General features: G+C 45.9%; 1 protein-coding gene across 3 annotated transcripts in view; it reads right to left on the bottom strand.

Annotated features, from left to right (window-relative positions):
• LOC122935956 (cytochrome P450 2K6-like) overlaps positions 1–21,305 on the bottom strand; it is a 48,400-nt gene that overhangs the window by 8,821 nt on the left and 18,274 nt on the right. For 2 of the 3 annotated variants that reach the window (XM_044291922.1, XM_044291921.1), the window contains exons 2-5: positions 10,845–11,040; positions 8,961–9,123; positions 5,605–5,754; positions 3,788–3,948 (exon numbers count right to left, since the gene is read on the bottom strand). In XM_044291922.1, the coding sequence (XP_044147857.1) occupies positions 3,788–3,948; positions 5,605–5,754; positions 8,961–9,123; positions 10,845–11,027 (657 nt within the window). In that variant the 5' untranslated portion in view covers positions 11,028–11,040. Of the gene's footprint in view, positions 1–3,787; positions 3,949–5,604; positions 5,766–6,786; positions 7,898–8,960; positions 9,124–10,844; positions 11,041–21,305 lie in introns of those variants that run through there. The other variant, XM_044291924.1, reaches the window with a different exon arrangement.

Below are 21,305 nucleotides of genomic sequence, written 5' to 3'. Positions count from 1 at the left end.
ATTAAAATAAAATTAATGATAGGTAGGAAAATACTTATAATAAAAGTTTATTAAAGGGAACCTGTCACTGGGATTTTGGGTATAGAGCTGAGGACATGGGTTGCTAGAGGGCCGCTACCACATCCGCAATACCCAGTCCCCATAGCTCTGTGTGCTTTTATTGTGTGAAAAAACCCGATTTGATACATATGCAAATGAACCTGAGATCAGTCCTGTATGTGAGATGAGTCAGGGACAGGACTCATCTCAGGTTAATTTGCATATGTATCAAATCAGGTTTTTTACACAATAAAAGCACACAGAGCTATGGGGACTGGGTATTGCGGATGTGCTAGCGGCCATCTAGCAACCCATGTCCTCAGCTCTATAGACAAAATCCCGGTGACAGGTTCCCTTTAATGATAAGTAAAAAATAAATATATGGATGATAAATAGCATAATAAGGATAAAGAGAAGTTATATACAATAATTGAAAACAGATTATAGGTGTATTTAATGATTTAAAAAAAATCTAAAATATTCTCGATTACGAAGATATAGCACTATATTCTTGATCTTCGCAAATTCTCTAAATGCCTATATTCGCGCTCAACAGTCAACAAACACTACTGCTTAGCACTTATTACAAAATAGTGCGCTGGAGCTGACCCTTAGGTTGTACTCTTGATCCATGGACACCCGTCATTTGTGTCATAACATTGTTAATTAAAGGGGTTATCCCATCATAATGATCACTGTTAAATCTGTTAATGATTTGACAGTGATCATTTTTGTAAATATACTTTATTAACAAATCCCCACCGATTAGGATAAAATTCATACCCACTTACCTTATTGTTGTGACTCGGTCTCCCCTGGTTACGACCATTGTTCTCCTCCAAAAGCCGGAAGGTCGCGCTTGCCCAGAAGACGACTCCTTTTCTCCCGGCCGGTCCGCTCGCTGTTCTGAACGCGCACGCTGCCGCGCATGCGCGACAGTGACTTCTTCCCAACCAGAATAGTACAGAGCTGCGAACGCGCACGCCGGCTCTGTAGGAATAAGTCACCATTGCGCATGCGCGGCGGCGTGCGCATTCAGTCCAGCGCGCGGCACGGCCGGGAGAAGACTTCAATCAAGATGAAGCCCGCCCCCAGCCAGAATCCAGGAAGTGAACGCGCGGCGGCAGCAGGTAAGTATGAAAACGCTTAGTGGGATAACCCCTTTAATGTATTGTTAACATGTCTTTATATTACAGGTACTATGTATTTAGCATGTACCGAGGTGCGAAATTTGCATTGTGTACTGAGGTCCTGGTGGGCTGGCATGGTCTTTGGTGATGTGTATACAGGCATTAGTGTCATGCTATATGGACTCTATGCTATGGCGGTGTCAGACTACATATGAGGTTTGTTTGTGCACCTTCTGGTTCTTGTAGCCACTACAGTGTGTGATAGAGAGAGCTTGTCAGGTGCCAGACAAGTCCACATGGAACTGACACTGTTTTGATACCAAAGGATCTGTAGATAGGAGTTGGTTACTGTCATCATTCACGGCTGCAAAGGAAAAGACCCTAAGTATTCTGCTAAGGAGATGGACACTTCCAGATCCTTGAACTCACCCCATATTGTTGGTTCTGCCCAAGTGAAAGTGCTCTATGACCAGTAAAGAAGGCCCTTTGTTTCCCACAAATGATTGCGGACCGCTTCCAGAGTGATTCTGTACGGAGTGCAGTTGGTAGTGACCAGAGACTGGGCCATTACTGGGCCCATGGACGCCCTGTATGAATGTTGTAATGTGAATTGTTCTGTGACAGAGACTACAACCATCAAGTTTTGTGCCATTACTTGAGCTACCAAGTAGAGTGCCCATAAGGGGCTGTATCCACTAAGCTTTTTACTCATAGAGACTGTAACTTTTAAGCTGTGTGCATATTAGAGACTGCAATTCCTAAACTGTGTGCCAAACTTGGTAACCATCAAGTTGTACACCAATTGTAACTATAACCACAAGCTCAGTGCCACAGTTTAGAACCACTACCCTTGTTGGCCAAGGAGGAGTAAAGTTCTGTTCCTTAGAAATGTGTTGTGTCCACCTACATTGGCTTGTTGGCTGAAGCTGCTCATCGAATCATGAGTGCAATATTCCTGCCCTAAGAATGCATTGTGTCACATAGATCAATTACAGAATGATATATATATATATATTGCAATGTATTGTATCAGTCACAACAAGGGGCAGCTGGCAACTATGGAGATACTTAGGCAGACCATACACATAATATGGAGTTCAACTTCCCCATGAATATGATATGCACATATGGATTGGCAAAGTTTATATGATTATTTCAAAAGGGAGGAAGAAAGATCTAGCTAGGGCTGCAGCTAACAATTATTTTAGCAATAGAGTACTCTTAAAGAAAAAATGAATTAATAGACTGTTTTCCTTTATAAAAACTCATAAGACCCCCTGCCATCAGTCCTCAACACCCTTCGTTCCCCCTGTGTGATCAGCCAAAGTGCATCAGTTCCCCCCAGTGCCATCAGCTCAACTCTCCCCCCAGTGCCATCAGCTCCCCCCATGCCATAATCTCCGTTCCCGCAGTGCCTTCAGCTCTCTCCCACCCCAGTTCCTTCAGCTCGACTAAAACCGGGTCCATCAGCTCTCTCCCACCCCAGTGCCATCAGCTTTCTCCCACCCCAGTGCCATCAGCTCCCCCCCCACCCCAGTGCCATCAGCTCTCCCCCACCCCAGTGCCATCAGCTCTCCCCCAAACCAGTGTCATCAGCTTTCCCCCACCCCAGTGCCATCACCTTTCCCCCACCCCAGTGCCATCAGCTCTCCCCCACCCCAGTGCCATCAGCTCTCCCCCACCCCAGTGCCATCAGCTCTCCCCCACCCCAGTGCCATCAGCTCTCCCCCACCCCAGTGCCATCAGCTCTCCCCCACGCCAGTGCCATCAGCTCTCCCCCACCCCAGTGCCACCAGCTCTCCCCCACCCCAGTGCCATCAGCTCTCCCCCACCCCAGTGCCATCAGCTCTCCCCCACCCCAGTGCCTTCAGCTCTTCCCCACCCGGTGCCTTCAGCTCTCCCCCACCCCTGTGTCTTCAGCTCCACTCCCCCTTGTGCCATCATCTCTCCCCCCTTGTGCCATCATCTCCCCCCCTTGTGGCATCGTCTCTGTTCCCCTTGTGCCATCTTTCCCTGGCCGGGCCAAACTTCAGTTAAACCACGGAAGCACGGTCCGTGAAAGCCCAGTCTGCCCTCCTCCTGACACCTGGAGTTTGTCTGTCGTTTATCTAATGTGTATGCTCATTTCTACACCTGTGTGACAATATAGCATTTACCATTCAACCAATTTTCAGAGTGCCTTTCCAACATCTGCTCCATGGAAGATCATTCCTCAAAAGGTGAGAGTGCTGCATACTGTAGGTCATTGCAATTTACTGCATCTGGATAGTACTTAGGAGACAAGGACAAGCCACATTAAGAGGTGCCCTGTCTTGGTCTTAGGGCAACATCACGGCTACCATAGCACTGCGTCTCAAAACCAGGGTAGGGACAAATGAAGTATAAGTTGCAATGCCAGACACAGCCATTGAACAATAGTGGCGCTCTTTTTCAAAGAGAAAAATCATTAGGTTTTTTTTCCAATCTTTATCAACCCCTTTTAAATACTTCTTGAAACATCCAGTACAGAAATTCATTTTGTAAAAAATTTAAGCAGCCAAGTAGTGTCATTATATTTTCTGCTCATATTTATACCACAGTGAATACGTATACGAATGGTTAAGGGTACAAGAACTTACCATGACCATCGGGGATCCCATCAGCCTTATGTTCTCATTTATAAAACCCATTAGCCTTAAAAACACTGGATCATTGTAGTCAAAGCGATGACCAAGCATTATGGAGACAATGATATTGGCGACAGCTGCATTTAGGATCACAGGATCTGCAAATGGTTTACCTGGGAATTGGAGACAGAGAATAAATTATTCTCAGGACACCCACACAAGGGGACTGAGGCACGGGAAGCTCACTAGAGATGTCCCGAACTATTCGCCGGCGAACAGTTCCCGGCGAACATAGCTTGTTCGTGTTCGCCGCGGCGGGCGAACATATGCGATGTTCGGTCCGCCCCCTATACGTCATCATTGAGAAAACTTTGACCCTGTACCTCACAGTCAGCAGACACATTCCAGCCAATCAGCAGCAGACCCTCCCTCCCAGACCCTCCCACCTCCTATCAAAAAGCAAGGACAGCATCCATCTTAGATTCATCCTGAAGCTGCAGTCTCACAAATTTGACTAAGTTGTAATCGCAATGCGATTAATACAGGTTATATTAATCGCATTGCGAATTCAACTTAGAGCTGCTGGGTTCCTAATGGTTGTATTGCTAGAATATAACGACGATTGAGAATATAGTGCTATATTCATTGTCAATTCTAGCAATACAACCATTAGGAACTCAGATCTAAGTTGTAATCGCAATGCAATTAATGCAGGTTATGTTAAATCGCATTGCGAATTCAACTTACCACACTCTGCGTCAACTACGTAATTTTCCATGGGAGTTTTGCCATGGATCCCCCTCCGGCATGCCACAGTCCAGGTGTTAGTCCCCTTGAAACAACCTTTCCATCACTATTGTGGCCAGAAAGAGTCCCTGTGGGCTTTAAAATTCGCCAAGTCTATGGCGGTTCGCCCGTTCGCGAACATTTGTCGAGATCCGCGTTCGCGACATCTCTAAAGCTCACATGGAAAAATTTGGTGCAACATGGCACAATTAGCGGTAATCCACATACAGATTCATTGGCTGGACAGCACCAGGTGCCTTCGCCCTCACAAATTAGTTCCCCATTGCACATTACATATACATGCAATTTTTACGGTCTTAAAGGCTGTTGTCTGGGTTTTAAAGAAAGATAGGCAATCAATATCAGATTGTGGGGGTACGACTCTCAGTACACCCACCAGAAAATACACAGCAGAAGGAGCAGACAGCAGCATCCACTGTGTAGTGGCCATGCTGGGTTCCTTCACCACAGCTCCCATTCATGTGAATAGAGTCTGAGCGACAGAAACCCAGCGCTACTGTATATAAGAGATGGGGCTTTCTGCTTCTGGCTCCATCCACTGTGTTATTTCTGCACCGGCGGCTGATGAGAACAGCTGATCAATGGGCCTGCAGGGTTTCAATGAGACATGTCAGAAAATGTTATCACTGGTGGCCCATACCCGGTGATGACCATCAATTACCAGTATAAAGAGAACACAGCACTTCTCCAAGAATGATGCCCCTTTGTCTTCCAACTTGGTGATCTTAAGAATTCAAGTCTGTTGTCAGAAGTCTCCTGTTCCCTACCATGAGACGGTAATGCCCATGCCCCAAGGACCCATCTTCTGACTAGGGATGAGTCAACTTGTGTTTTCAAGTTTGGCGTACAAAGTTCGTGATATCTAAGAATTCCGTTATGGATTCCGCTACCACGGACCATGGCTCACTCATTCCTACTTTCTGACATCTCAGTGACTTCTCAGGAACCTTGCCTTTACACTCAGCACTTATGCTAAGAGCGTAGATTGCATCATTATAATTCTTTGTGATGACATCACTAACCTCCATATGATTTAAAAGTCTTCACTAGGAAATCACTTTCTTCATTAATCTTGTTTTCAATGGATTTCTTCCCCATCCCAAAATCTCTTAGTGTTGAAAGTGTAAATCTTCTCATCACTTTCCAATTCTCACCTCCAGAAAAAAGAATACCTGGAAAGAAACTGTCCGACAATGTCAATATATAAAATTAATAATTTGACATAATTTACACTAAATAACACCGCCCAGGCATTTGGTGGCGTCACATACTGTGCACTCTATTTAAAGCAAATCTACACCTTTAGAACACCATGATGATACACAGCAGCACCTAACCTCCACCTAGTGGTGGCTGCAGGCATCCGTGAAGTTATAATTTAACCCCTTCCCAACGTCCGCCATACATGTACGGCACATGTAGGGTTTGTAAAGATGGTGCTCGCTCCTGAGCGGGCCAAGTGTTTCATACAGCAAGCACCCATGGTTAATGTCCACAATCGGCGATAATGCCGACCGCTGACATTTATCCACTCAGATGCCGTGGTTAAATGTGGCCACGACATCTGAGAGTGTTAAAAACCGTAAGCGTGCACTTCTGGTTCAGACGCACTTTCACCTGGCAGAGATCAGGAAAAGCACCCTGTTCTAATAATGAGCCAGAAGCCTGTACTAGGCTTCCAGGCTCATCATTAGTATTTCCCAGGTCAGGCCTCAAGGTGGCAGCACTGAACTGTGATATAGTGATTTCTATACAGAATAATGGAGCAATTTCTATTATTCTGTGTAAGTTGCAATCTGATGATTGGAAGTTGTGGTGCACTTGGGGATGTAACAAAAAATAAATTGAAATGACCCCCTTCCCCCCCAAATCAAAACAAATAAACAATTAAAATAATAACATCATGATCATTGCCACGTGTGAAAATCTACATACTATTACAATATAAAAAAAGTTAGCCCATATAGTGAATGGAAAGAAAATGTCCGATTTAAGTCAGTTTTACTGCATAGTGACTACCATAAAAAAAAAAAAGAAGTAAAACTGTGGCAGATTTTTTAAATTTGTTTCCTCATGTTTTGCTCATCTCTACACATAATAGGAATATTAGTATGATGGTTCAGTTATGGTTTAGTATGTAATCTGTATGTAAAGTCTCATACATTTCAGCATTGAAAATAATTCTCCAATGAACATGCTCATACCTTTCATCAATGACTTGGTGCTTCATCAAATGTCCTTGAAATCTCATGTCGCAGAAGAAAAAGTAAAAAAAAAAGTTATTTTGTCTTTAGGTTGTTTTTTAATATGTCATGTTTTTTAACAATCATCGTGAGGAAACTCTTCAAAAGGTTTGATACACTAGACAGTGTTGGGAACTTAAAGTGGCCCTGAATAAAAAAAGTTAAAAGTGGCCCCAAAGTGGTCAAGTCTGAACTGACAGAAGGCGGAGCAACACAAGTAGGCAGGGCCAGCAACATCACAGTACAGCACAAACTACCACCCCAGTAAAACCAAATAAGGGTTCATTCACATGTCCGTAGTGTATTGCGGATCTGCAATACACGCGGCCGACACACCCAAAGAACTGCCTATTCTTGTCAGCAATTGCAGACAAGAAGAGAACATGTTCTATATTTTTCAGGGGCCGTGGACAGGAAGAATGTGGCCACGCTCTGGAAATGCAGACAGCACACTGTGTGCTGTCCACATCTCTTCCGGCCCCATCGAGAATGAATGGGTCCAACATAATACTGCACAGTGTCTGAGTGGCAGTGCCAAATATTAGGGGAGTAAATAAATGCATAGTACCACATAGTAACGACATACTGTAGCGTGACCAGACAACAACTCCATACATACAGTCTAACCTAATCTCCATCTAAAGAGGGACAAATGGTTTATTGCATGCAGTGTCAGACTGGGGTTCTAGGTGCCCACCAGAGAAAATGATTCTTGCGGTACAAACCCAATATCCGCAATAAAGTTTAATAGGCTTTGAATCAAAAGAATAAACCCTTGTGGCAAATGATTGGTAGCCATTTTGTTTTCTTCCGGATCTCTGTGGCCCATTATGGTATCAGAGCCTGGGCCCACCAAAGCATCCTCTGGTAGACTGGTGGGCCAGTCAGACCCTGATTGTGTGCAGAACTGTACTGTAGTTATCATATACACAATGGAATACAAATCTTCTGAATATAGTCATTCTTAAAGGGGTTTTCCACGATTTTCATATTGATGGTCTATCCTCAGGATAGGTCATGGGAAGATCTTGGGACACATATTGAATGATCAAACAGTGGACTAAATGCACGAAATATACTGAAGCAGGTATACTAATGCTGGCATGATAAACACCAGTCTTAGGCTACTTTCACACTAGCGTTGTTTGAATCCGGCGTTCAATTCCGACACCGGAACTGCCCGCCGGATCCGGAAAAAAGTGTGAAAACTGATTACATTTGAATCCTGATCAGGCTTTCGATCACAATGGAAAAATGCATTGGAAAAAACGGATCCGCCATTTATGGACTTTAACTTTTTTTTCGGGTTTAACATGCAAAAGCCGGATCCGTTTTGACTGAACACACGGCGCCGGATTCGGCGTTAATGCAAGTCAATGGGAAAAAAGCCTGATCAGGCGTTCAGTCAAAGTGTTCAGGATTTTTGGCCGGAGGTAAAAATACAACATGCTACGTTTTTCTGAAAAACCTGATCAGTCAAAAAGACTGAACAGAAGACATCCTGATGCATCCTGAGGGATGGACTCTCCATTCAGAATGCATTAGGATAAAACTGATCAGTTCTTTTCCGGATTTGAGCCCCTAGGACGGAACTCAGCTCCGGAAAAGAAAAACGCTAGTGTGAAAGTAGCCTTAGTATAAAGTCTGTCAGCACAGAGTGGACAAAATGTATTAAAAAGGCACAGGCCTCTTTTGGTGCATTTCCAGGAAGTTCAAATGTACATCAGCTATCATCTAGGCCTGTTTCTGGCTTAACCGATAGCAGATATATCGAGCCACAGGAGGCCATGGCCCTATGGAGTGTCGAGCAAATTAAAGCCAAACAAACTGACTTAAATTTGAATTTCAGGAAAAATTTGATTAGCTACGAAGCCGAATTTCATTGCACTTCGCTTCGTGTAACAAATATATTTTTCCTGAAATGACGTTAAAAAAAAGGCTAAAAAAAAAGGGAGGGCCCAAGCCACTCTGTTAGGGCTCTAACCCTCACCCCTCCTTTTTCATCTGCCAGCCCCTCTTTCTCTTTCCCGATTGACCATGATCCTGCATAGTCGTCTCGGCAGTGGCTGGCATGCAGGCTGGTTCATTTTAGGTGGTTGACAGTGAAAATATTAAAGACCAAAAATAAAGTTTACCATTGCCCTTCGCTATATCATGAAATATAGGGACATATGGTCGTTCCGAAAATTCTTCTGCATAGTTGACAAGAGCGTCCTTCACAGTCTCGTATCCGCAGAGTAAAACCATCTTCTGGCTTCCTATCTGTACGCTGAACACGGGGCCATACGTCTTAGAAAGCTGTGAGGCGGAAAGGAGCAGGGTTAACACACAAACTCTTAACTCTTCGCGTTATCTTGAAACAAAAGCCATTGAAAAGCAATTGAAGGTGTTTGCTTAACGCATTTAGTTAAGGCTACTTTCACACTAGCGTTGTTGGATTCCGGAACTGCCTGCAGCATCTGGAAATCCATATGCAAACGGATACCATTTCTTTCCGGATCCGGCTGACAAATGCATTGAAATACAAGATCCGTCTCTCCAGTGTCATCCGGAAAAACAGGTTTTTTTTATTTCTTTTACATTTCTGAAGGTCTGCGTATGCGCAGACTGGAAAAACGGATTCGTCAATGCGGCAATTTTGGTACCAGATCAGGCATTAATACATTTCAATGTAAATTAATGCCGGCAAGTGTTCCAGAATTTTGGCCGGAGAAAATACCGAAGCATGCTGCGGTATTTTCTCCGGCCAAATATCGTAAAAGGGAAGGAACGGAAAACATCCTGATGCATACTGAACGGATTGCTTTCCATTCAGAATGCATTAGGACCAAACTGATCCGTTTTTTTCCCCCGGTATTGAGCCCCCAGGATGGAACTCAATACCGGAAAACTTTAACGCTAGTGTGAAAGTACTCTTAGATAACATGTCTCATAAAGCATTTGTGTTAACTCTACTACATCTGTATGTACAGGACATAAATATCTGTACTACATCGAGGGGGTAGGGGTCTATTCAGCGAATTAAAAATAAGTAAACCTTGAAAATATGCATTTGGCAGTGACATTTTTTTGCAACCTGTAAGTTCAAAAAGTGCATTAGGGAGTTGCTATTTTTGTGCATATAAGGCCTCTTTCACACAACCGTATGGCTATTTCAGTGTTTTGCGGTCCGTTTTTCACGGATTCGTTGTTAGTTTTTTTTTGTTTCCATTGTGTTTCCGTTTCCATTCCGTTTTTCCGTATATGGCGTATACAGTAATTACATTGAAAAAATTGGGCTGGGCATAACATTTTCAATAGATGGTTCCGCAAAAACGGAACGGATACGGAAGACATACGGATGCATTTCCGTGTGTGTTCCGTTTTTTTTGCGGACCCATTGACTTGAATGGAACCACGGAACGTGATTTGCGGGCAATAATAGGACATGTTCTTCCTTTCAACAAAACGGAAAAACGGAAATACGGAAACGGAATGCATACGGAGTACATTCCGTTTATTTTGAGGAACCATCCGTTTTGCGGGCCGTTTTTTGCATTTCATATACGATCCGTATATGAAATGCAAAAAACGGCCTGCAAAACGGAAAAAAAAAATATGGTAGTGTGAAAGAGGCCTTAAGGGCACATTTATTAGGACCAGTGTTTTAGATGCCGGTATTAATAAATCCCCATAGCTGGTGGTGGATCCACCAAAGTTATGAAGGGGCACAGGCCTCTCCATAACGTCGGCGTATCTAGCGCCAGTTCTAAATATAAGGCAGCTTCCTTGCTGTCTTACATTTATACCATTTTCTGCACCTAAAACAGGCATAGTAAATAAAAAAAAAAAATGAGTCAGGGCTGCTGGCCCATTCCCTTCCCTGACCACATCATGCCCACAATTTTAGATTTTGCGTGAGCGGGGAGAAGTCACAGATAGCAGCGCAACCAACTGCTGCCTTGCCATCTGTGCCTAAAATATATGCCTAATTTATGCATATTTCAGATTAGTAAGTGACCCCCGAAGTGTTATAGTACCTCTATAAAAGTGTTGTACGGCCTCTTCAGGTTTAATAGGTGCATGTTTCCAATGATCGGTAAGGGCTTGGGTCCAGGTGGGAAGTTTTTGAAAAGATTATCCTTCGGCTCATAGAGAATTTTTATTAAAAATAGGCAAAATAAAATCACAAGAAGAGCTGTGACCGGGTCAATAGCGAACATGATTCCGTCAGTTCTGAAACGAAACATAGAAACTTTTAGCCAGTCAAACTACAAGATGTCTCCTTAGATAAAGCAAGGATGCTCCTTAAAATATAGTCTCTCTCCCTCTTCTAATTCAGATTTAGGCCTCATGCACACGGCTATTGCCGGCCATGACTGTATTGCGGCCCGCAAACAGCGGGCAACGGCTGCGTGCTCCCCGCTTCACGGATGCAGAGCCATTCACTTGAGCTGTGGGGGCGGAACGAAGGCGCTACGGAGTGCTTCCGTGGTGTTTCTGTCCGTGCTTCCCCACCGCCCAAAAGATTGAGCATGTTCTATTTTTTTACGGTGCGGTCCCCAATGCACGGAACGGATGCACAACAACTGTGTGCATGAGGCCTTAATCAGATTCCATACCTGAAAAACCCTGGTTAGGGTGGTTGGAATTGGATTATTTTTTTTGATTGTATAAATAATTCTGAGACCATAAAAAGATAAACTTCTAAACTTAAATGAGTGATGAAACCTTTTGTAGAGGGAGCAAATTTGCCCACATGTGCACAGTGGGAGGAGGACTTCGGGAACAGGGATGATCTACGGTGGGATGGTGTTTTTAAGACAATGTAGACATCAACTTGTAATTACTCTCATCCTATAGCACAATAGTTTATACTAAATTGATGACTTCTCTCGCCCAAGCTGTCTTCCATTATGGGATCAGTGATGGCCAGTTCGAATTGTTCACCCGCGAACATATGCAGGCTGCCATCTTTTTTCACAAGTCCGGCGAGGCACAGGTAAGCCCTTACTTATGCCTGTGCGCGAGCCAGTCTGAAAACAAGTGCGGTCAGCGGGAGCAGGCAGTTCCGAGAACAGCCACCGGGGGCCTTCATCGGGCTGTTCTCGGAACTGCCTGCTCCCGATGACCGCATTTGTTTTCAGACCGGCTCGAGGCACAGGCACAGGTAGGGGCTTATCTGTGCCTCGCCAGACTTCTAAAAAAAGATGGCAGCCCGCATATGTTGAGGGCGAACAATGCGAACTGGCCATCATTGTATGGGATTAAGGGATTCAAGTGACTGCCCAAAATGTCAACACAATGACACCACCCGTCCCTAATCCATTTGTACTGGAGCTGCCCAAAAGTTATTTAGATACTTTGTGGATGGTGGTGGAGCAAGTTGGTTTGACTCTGAATCCATTGGATTGGTAACCTTGTAGATCTTTTGCCCAACAGACGGTTGAAAATTTGTTCGTATCAGTACGAATTGTACAGCTTTAAAGCTGGTTATTCCAGAATTTACCACTATATTCAGTTTGAACATAAAAATATTTTAAATGTTCCTCTATGTGAAAGGAATATGTTCTAATAATTGCTGATAATTTCCAATGTGTTGTTGGAAGATTGTATTATGTATGCGCACACCCCCCCCCCCCCCCATCATATGTACAGCGGTTGAGAAGAGTGCTAGTGGCTATGATGGTGGTAGTAGTACTCACAGCTCACAGTGGCAGCTCTCACCCTGGCTCTCCTCGGGTTGTGTAGAAAATGGAGGGCGCACCCTTTCTTCCATTGAGGCACTACCTGGCATCCTGGTATTGGAGCTCCTTCCTAGTGGTAGTTGGGGTGCCCTTGAAGATGGATGTTTGGCAGTGTACAAGGCAGGAGGGCAGGGGCAGGATTTTTGGTTGCAATAAAGTTTCTTTTTACTGAATTGATATTATAAGTAGTATCGCATATAGCAGCAAAGGCATAGTTGTAAGTATATCACGGTAGGATTTTTTTCCCAATAGTGTTATATAGCCAACAATGATAGTAGTAGTAGTACTCCCTGTCTTTTTGTCAAATACACTTTAGGCTGTGCCCACTGCTGCTACTTTATATAATGTGCCATCCTTCCCCCATTTAGTTATTTTATGCACTTATATAGCGCTACTATATTCCGCAGCGCTTTGCAGCACACGGTGGCTCAGTGATTAGCATTCGTGCCTTGCAGTGTTGAGTGCTGGGATCCTAGGTTCAAAGCCAACATTAGCATCCAACTGTCCCCAATGGGGCTCACAATCTAAGGTCCTTGTCATTATGTCTTTGGAGTGTGGGAGGAAACCAGAGTACCAGGAGGAAACCCACGCAAACACGGGGAGAACATACAAACTCCATGCACATGTTGTTCTTAGTCGGATTCGAACCTAGGACCTCAGTACTCAGCACTGCAAGGCACGAATGCTAATCACTGAGCCACACCTCAGCTGCTGCAGAACTTCCTAATACACACCTCATCTGCTGCAGAACTTCCTAATACACACCTCATCTGCTGCAGACCCTCCTAATACACACCTCAGCTGCTGTAGACCCTCCTAATACACACCTCAGCCGCTGCAGAACTTCATAATACACACCTCAGCCAATGCAGAACCTGCTAATACACACCTCAGCCGCTGCAGAACCTGCTAATACACACCTCAGCCGCTGCAGAACCTGCTAATACACACCTCAGCCGCTGCAGAACTTCCTAATACACACCTCAGCCGCTGCAGAACTTCATAATACACACCTCAGCTGCTGCAGACCCTCCTAATACACATCTCAGCTGCTGTAGAACCACCTAATACACACCTCAGCCGCTGCAGAACCTGCTAATACACACCTCAGCCGCTGCAGAACCTGCTAATACACACCTCAGCCGCTGCAGAACCTGCTAATACACACCTCAGCTGCTGCAGACCCTCCTAATACACATCTCAGCTGCTGCAGAACCACCTAACACACACCTCAGCCGCTGCAGAACCTGCTAATACACATCTCAGCTGCTGCAGACCCTCGTAATACACACCTCATCCGCTGCAGAACCTGCTAATACACACCTCAGCCGCTGCAGAACTTAATAATACAAACCTCAGCCGCTGCAGAACTTAATAATACAAACCTCAGCCGCTGCAGAACCTGCTAATACACACCTCAGCTGCTGCAGACCCTCGTAATACACACCTCATCCGCTGCAGAACCTGCTAATACACACCTCAGCTGCTGCAGAACCTCCTAATACACACCTCAGCCGCTGCAAAACTTCCTAATACACAACTCAGCTGCTGCAGAACCTTCTAATATACACCTCAGCTGCTGCAGAACCACCTAATACACATCTCAGCTGCTGCAGAACCACCTAATACACATCTCAGCTGCTGCAGAACCACCTAATACACACCTCAGCCGCTGCAGAACCTCCTAATACACACCTCAGCCGCTGCAGAACCACCTAATACACACCTCAGCTGCTGCAGAACCTGCTAATACACACCTCAGCTGCTGCAGAACCTCCTAATACACACCTCAGCCGCTGCAGAACTTCATAATACACACCTCAGCCGCTGCAGAACCTGCTAATACACACCTCAGCTGCTGCAGAACCTCGTAATACACACCTCAGCCGCTGCAGAACCTGCTAATACACACCTCAGCTGCTGCAGAACCTCCTATTACACACCTCAGCCGCTGCAAAACTTCCTAATACACACCTCAGCTGCTGCAGAACATAATGATGCTGTTGGACATATAAGGCTTTGATCACTTCTGTGTTGGGGCCTCACTAACAGATCAGGTAACAAATGCTGGACACAATTTTATAGCCTGGCAGATGGAAACCTATCAGATCTCATCATGGTCAGCGGGATCCATCAGGTGTTGTTGTCCATGAAGCGCCAACCGTAACTATGGCGATTTTCGTTGTAGTGCTCCTATGACGGCAGAACAGCGAACGTCACCAGCACAGATGTGAACAAAGCCTAATACACACCTCGCTGCGGACAGAAGAAGCACGGAGCATTAACATGATTGATCTCTTTACTACAAAATCACAGTGAGATACTCACTCAATACTAATCAGAGTTCAGAGAGCTGAAGAGCCGACTGCACTGAGTCTTCAGTTCACATGCGCACCGGCACCTAGAGTCTTCAGTTCACTTGCGAGTCAGCTCAGCAGTCTGACTCACCAAGCGAACCGAAGACTTGATTCATGAATCGGTTCATTTGAATGAGCTGATTCAAATGAACCGATTCACCTAAAAGATCCGAACTTCCCATCACTATTTCTCTGTGCCTCTATTTCCGCATCTTCCTAAGATGGCCTCTGCTGCACTTCCTGTGGTGGTGTTTGCCCTGTCCTTGAGGCCATCCTGTATTTCCCTCACTTCCCAGAAGCCCTTGCTCTCCTCACATGAACTAGCAGGACCAATCAGAATGCAGATAACCTCCCCCACTACCCCAGAGCAGTGTGTATCCTCTCCCATCCAGCTAACCAGAGAGAAAAGAGCCCTGCAATTACATTTGTTTTAATAGTCTTTCTGCTATTGTAACCTGAGCTGCTTTCCCTCTGATGCTACCTACAGCATGATCCCTATAAAGTCCAGGGAAGCAGGGCAATAGGGGGCTAGTAACATGCACTCCAGGAGCTTTGACATTAGGGCCGTCATACATGCAGTTGGAGGAATATGTGGGTAATATTTGGCATTATCAGTGATTACATACCTGGACTTTTGCAGGTTGTCAGGAGCAAAAACTGAGTAAGGGCTACTTTCACACTCGCGTTTGGTGCGGATCCGTCATGGATCTGCACAAACGCTTCCATTCAGATAATACAACCGTCTGCATCCGTTCAGAACGGATCCATTTGTATTATCTGTAACATAGCCAAAACGTGTCTTGAACACCATTGAAAGTCAATGGAGGACGGATCCGTTTTCTATTGTGCCAGATTGTGTCAGTGAAAAATACGTTTGGCTCAGTTTCGTCAGATGGACACCAAAACGCTGCAAGCAGAGTTTTGGTGTCCATCTCCAGTGTGGAATATAGGCGGAACTGATGCGAACTGATGCATTCTGAGCGGATCCTTATCCATTCAGAATGCATTAGGGCAAAACTGATCCGTTTTGGACCTTTTGTGAGAGACCTGAACGGTAGTCTAAGGCAGTGTTTCCCAACCAGTGTGCCTCCAGCTGTTGCAAAACTACAACTCCCAGCATGCCCGCACAGCCAAAGGCTGTCCAGGCATGCTGGGAGTTGTAGTTTTGCAACAGCTGGAGGCACACTGGTTGGGAAACACTGGTCTAAGGAATGAAGGGGCAGGATGCAGAGGCTTATTTAGTTGCAGTGGCTTTATTCTGGCTACTTTTTACTGCTTTAGACCTAACTATGCAAGAAGTGTAAAGTAGACTGCCAGACTGTGTAGTAAAGGGTGTTCCCTATGTAGTATTTATACATCCAGTGTCCCCTATGTAGTATTTATACAGCCAGTGCCTCCTATGTAGTTTTTATACAGCTAGTGCCACTATAAAGTATATATTCAGCCAGGTGCCCCTATATAGTATTTATACATCCAGTGCCCCCTATATAGTATTTATACATCCAGTGCCCCCTATATAGTATTTAAACAGGCAGTGCCCCCTATATAGTATTTATACAGCCAGTGTCCCTATATAGTATTTATACAGCGAGCACCCCATTTACAAGGATCTTAAAGGTAGACAATTATATGCCCACGTACCTAAGCCTGTGTGACACCTGAAAACCCTATAATAGTGAGGCGACACGACCACCGGCTCCATGCACTTCATACGGAGTGAGTCAGGGTCACCTAGAATCAAGCCAGCAAGGAAACACAATACATGACAGGACTTATCTGAACAAGCAGCAGCAGAAGCCTCCAGCAGTGAACACTTCAATCCAGGAAGCAGTATAAGCCGCAAAGTGAGGCAGTATGGGAGGGAATATAAAGGAAAGATGATTAGTCTAAATAGGTGACATCTGGGAGAAGGAAATGAGATGAAAAAGTGAAACCAAAACAAAGAACATCATGCAAGAGGTAGAGAAGGACGTCTGTCAGACCTTCTCACAGAACTGGCGGTGACAGTACCCCTCCCTCTACGGGTGGACTCCGGACACTCAGAACCCACCTTCTCAGGATGAGACCTATGGAAAGCCTTGATGAGACAAGTGGACTTAATGTCCGCCACTGGGACCCACATCCTCTCCTCAGGACCATAACCCTCCCAATGAACAAGGTATTGGAGAGAACCGCGGATAATGCAAGAATCCACAATCCTAGAGACCTGGAATTCAACATTACCATCAACAAAAATCGGAGGAGGAGGCAAAGAGGAGGGTACAGTGGGTTGGACATAAGGTTTTAATAGGGACCTGTGAAAAACATTATGGATCTTCCAAGTCTGAGGAAGATCAAGACGGAAGGCAACAGGATTGATGACGGACAAGATCTTGTAAGGCCTAATAAACTTAAGACCCAACTTCCAGGAGGGAACCTTCAGTTTGATATTCTTTGTAGACAACCACACCAGATCACTCACATTCAGGTCCGGACCAGGCACACATCTCTTATCCGCCACACGCTTATATCTCTCACTCATCCTCTTCAGATTACTCTGAATCTTTTGCCAAATAAATGACAAAGACGAGGAAAATCTCTCCTCATCAGGTAAACCAGAAGAACCCTCTCCAGAGAATGTCCCAAACTGTGGATGAAACCCATATGCACCAAAAAGTGGTGACTTATCAGAGGACTCCTGGCAACGTTTATTTAAAGCAAACTCGGCAAGGGGCAAAAAAGAATACCAATCATCCTGATTCTCCGCCACAAAACAGCGCAGATATGTCTCCAGATTCTGATTGACGCGTTCGGTCTGACCATTCGACTGCAGGTGAAAAGCAGAAGAAAATGACAACTGAATCCCCAAGTGAGAACAGAAGACCTTCCAGAATCTGGAAACAAATTGCGTGCCCCTATCAGAAACGATGTCTTAAGGAATGCCATGCAATTTAACAATGTGATCAACAAATGCTTGCGCCAACGTCTTAGCATTGGGTAACCCAGCAAAGGGAATGAAATGCACCATTTTGCTAAAACGGTCCACTACCACCAGAATCACAGTCTTCCCCGAGGAACGAGGCAGGTCCGTAATGAAGTCCATAGACAGATGCGTCCAAGGACGGGAAGGAATGGGTAACGGGAGGAGTGAACCCGATGGCCGTGAATGAGGAAACTTGGCACGAGCGCAGGTCTCGGAGGCTGCCACAAAACCCTCAACCATCTTACGAAGAGCCGGACACCAGAATCTCCGAGCAATAAGATCTACTGTGGCTCTACTCCCCGGGTGCCCAGCAAGGACCTTAAAAACCTTGTCGCAAAGCGAGAGGCACAAACAATCAGGAGGACACATATCAAACACAGCACAGACCTTCTCAGGGTCCATGCGAAAACCAGAAGCGGAGAGAAGAAAACCAAGAAATTGAATCTCCGGAACCTCCCAGTGCTCTTCCGTGCACTCAGGGCTGTGCTCCTCTTCTCAGTGCTCTCCCGTGCACTCAGGGCTGAGCTCCTCCCAGTGCTCTCCCATGCCCTCAGGGCTGTGCTCCTCTTCACAGTGTTCTTCCGGGCACTCAGGGCTGTGCTCCTCCTCCCAGTGACAGATCATTAAGCAATGCGCCGCACAGACCTGTCACTTACCAGTAGGAGGAGCTCCCGGCCGGACACAGACATCGCAGCTTGCAGGTAAGTATAATGCTTCTACAAATTGCTAAGTAACCATGGCAACCGGGACTGCCGTAGCATCCTGGTTGCCATGGTTACCGATCGGAGCCTCAGCGATTAAACTGGGACTCCGATCGGTACTCTCTGCTGCCACCAATGATAGGGGGGAGATTTTAATTAGGAGGGGGAGGGAGGGCCCACTGGCCACCAACGAGTTAACTACAGGGGAGGGAGGGGGGGCCGGCCGCACTGGACAACAAAGAGTTAACTACAGGGGAGGGAGGGGGGCCCACTGGCCACCAACGGGTTAACTACAGGGGAGGGAGGGGGGGGGCCGGCCGCACTGGACAACAAAGAGTTAACTACAGGGGAGGGAGGGGGGCCCACACGCCACCAATGAGTTAAAAACAGGGGGGGGGGGGTCTGCCCCCTGCTGCCTGGCAGCACCTGCCAGGCAGCAGGGGGCAGTCATGTACACAGTTTGTAGTATATTCTAACCTGAAGCGTCCCCATCACCATGGGAACGCCTCTGTGTTAGAATATACTGTCGGATCTGAGTTTCACGATCTAACTCATATCCGAAAGTATATTCTAACATAGAGGCGTTCCCATGGTTATGGGGACGCTTCAAGTTAAAATATACCATCGGATTGGAGAAAACTCCGATCCGATGGTATAAAAGGGACTCCTGACTTTACATTGAAATTCAATGGGGACGGATCCGTTTGCAATTGCACCATATTGTGTCAACGTCAAACGGATCCGTCCCCATTGACTTGCATTGTAATTCAGGACGGATCCGTTTGGCTCTGCACGGCCTGGCGGACACCAAAACGACGCCTAAGGCTGAGTTCACACTTCAGTTATTTCTATCAGATATTGTGGGCCAAAACCTGTAGTGAAGCCTACTCCGAGGTAAGGTGTAATGGAAAGATTTGAACCCGTTCCGTACTTTTGAACCAAACCAGGTTTTAGCTCCCAATAATTGATGGAAATAACTTACCAAATAACTGAAGTGTGAACTCAGCCTTATTGGTATTGAATTCTTCTATTAATCATTTTCAGCAGCGCTGTCCTTAGCGCATGAGCGCTTGTCATGTCTCTCCTTTTGGTCAGCTCACAGGACAATAATGGAGACTGCGTGGGATTAGGGTTTTATAGGGATATCTGCCGATTTGATGGCTGCACAGCATTATGATCTTGGTTCCCAGCTTGCCTTCTGTAAACATATTTTCTCTTTGTAACATGTGCAGCCACCATTTTAGGAAAACCTGATTCGTAACCATGAAGCGCGAGAAAAATTGGATTAGTTGTGAATCGAATTCTGCTTCAGATGCTTCACGTTGCTCAACACTACTGGTAACCTGTTCCAGTCTGCCAGTATTAAAAGGTCGGCCACTTTGTAATATTTACTGTTTCCCTGTCCCTGCTCCTGGTATCTTCAGTAACCTTCTTCAATAGTATTTCTGCCTTGCTGGTGTGAGACAGTGACAGGTCTCACTCAGGTTAGAGGCAAGGAAGGGGTGGATAGTTCGGTCCACACCCCTGTTCCACCACAGGTGAGAGAAGCTGGAGGTAATCAGCCTGGCACAAAGCACCTCCCAGAGTGTCAGAAAGGGGCGAGTGTGGTACCTGTGGACAGAGGCCTGGAGGCTCTGTCTGTGTGGTCTCAGCTGGGCAAGGCTGAGGGACCACAAAGCTGGGCGATAGCCTGGAGTTGGGGGACACAGCGACGCCTGGGAGGGTCGCAGGGCCATAGTCAGGCAGACTGCTGAGCCCCAATCCCCCACAAGAAATACTGAACTGGAGACAGTGGGCGTACTGTGCTCTGTACAGCCAGGAGGCTGTGGGACATTGGCTGACAAAGCCGCACGAGTTCACAGGGTGTGAACTGGGACCTAGGTGAGTCTGGAAACTTTATGTTTAGTTAGAGCCTGGACGGGCGAGTGTTTATTATTTTGCCATTTTATTGTTGCTGGTGTTGAACAATAAATACACTGTTTGGACCTGAAACTTGGTGTCCTAAAGGCGTATCTGTGAGAATGACCCCCGGAGAAGAGCTAACCCCCCACAATTGGTGGAGGATGCGGGCAGTTGTCCCTGCTGAGAAGTAAAAGTGCTGGAAGCCTGCTAGTTTGCAGAGCAGAGACTGCTGGTGTTAAACTGGACATTTATTTTTTCTGTGGTGCAAACAGTGCAAGATTTAAAGGGCCAGAAGCCCAGTACAAGAGACTGAGCAGTGGAAATGGCTGAAAAATGGTATAGCCCGTGGGAGAAATCCTGCGAGTTAGCGATCGGCGGAATCCCGCTGGGGGTCATTCTAGACTCCCGCCAGCAAGTGTCTCGGGTCCTGCCTGAAATTCTGGACTTTGTAACAAGGGGGCCAGAGACAAAAACTACGGTGTCACTGACCTTTGTGACGGACTATGGCTCTGTGCAATGGGAGCTGTTAAAATGTGAGACACTGGAAGTGGAATTTGTACTGGGCAAGGACTTTCCATTGTTTGGGCAGTTGTGGAGCGGAGTTCCTGATAAAAGGCAAAGATATGCCGTTGCCAAGGGCAACCATCGGGAAGACAAAGAGGTGGAGAGCAGTGCGGTTCTCAGGAGTGCATATCTTCCCTGCGACTGTGTCCGGAGTCCTAGAGAGGAAGTGCGGAGGTGCAGTAAGGCTGTTGCTAGGAGCAACCACAACCTTGATGAGTCCGCGGGAGAGAATGTCACTGCTTTACCAGAATGGTTGATTACAAAGGGT

The sequence above is a fragment of the Bufo gargarizans genome, chromosome 4 (assembly GCF_014858855.1).
Source record: "Bufo gargarizans isolate SCDJY-AF-19 chromosome 4, ASM1485885v1, whole genome shotgun sequence".
Taxonomy (NCBI): Eukaryota; Metazoa; Chordata; class Amphibia; order Anura; family Bufonidae; genus Bufo; species Bufo gargarizans.
This window is presented reverse-complemented; position numbering and strand designations above follow the sequence as displayed.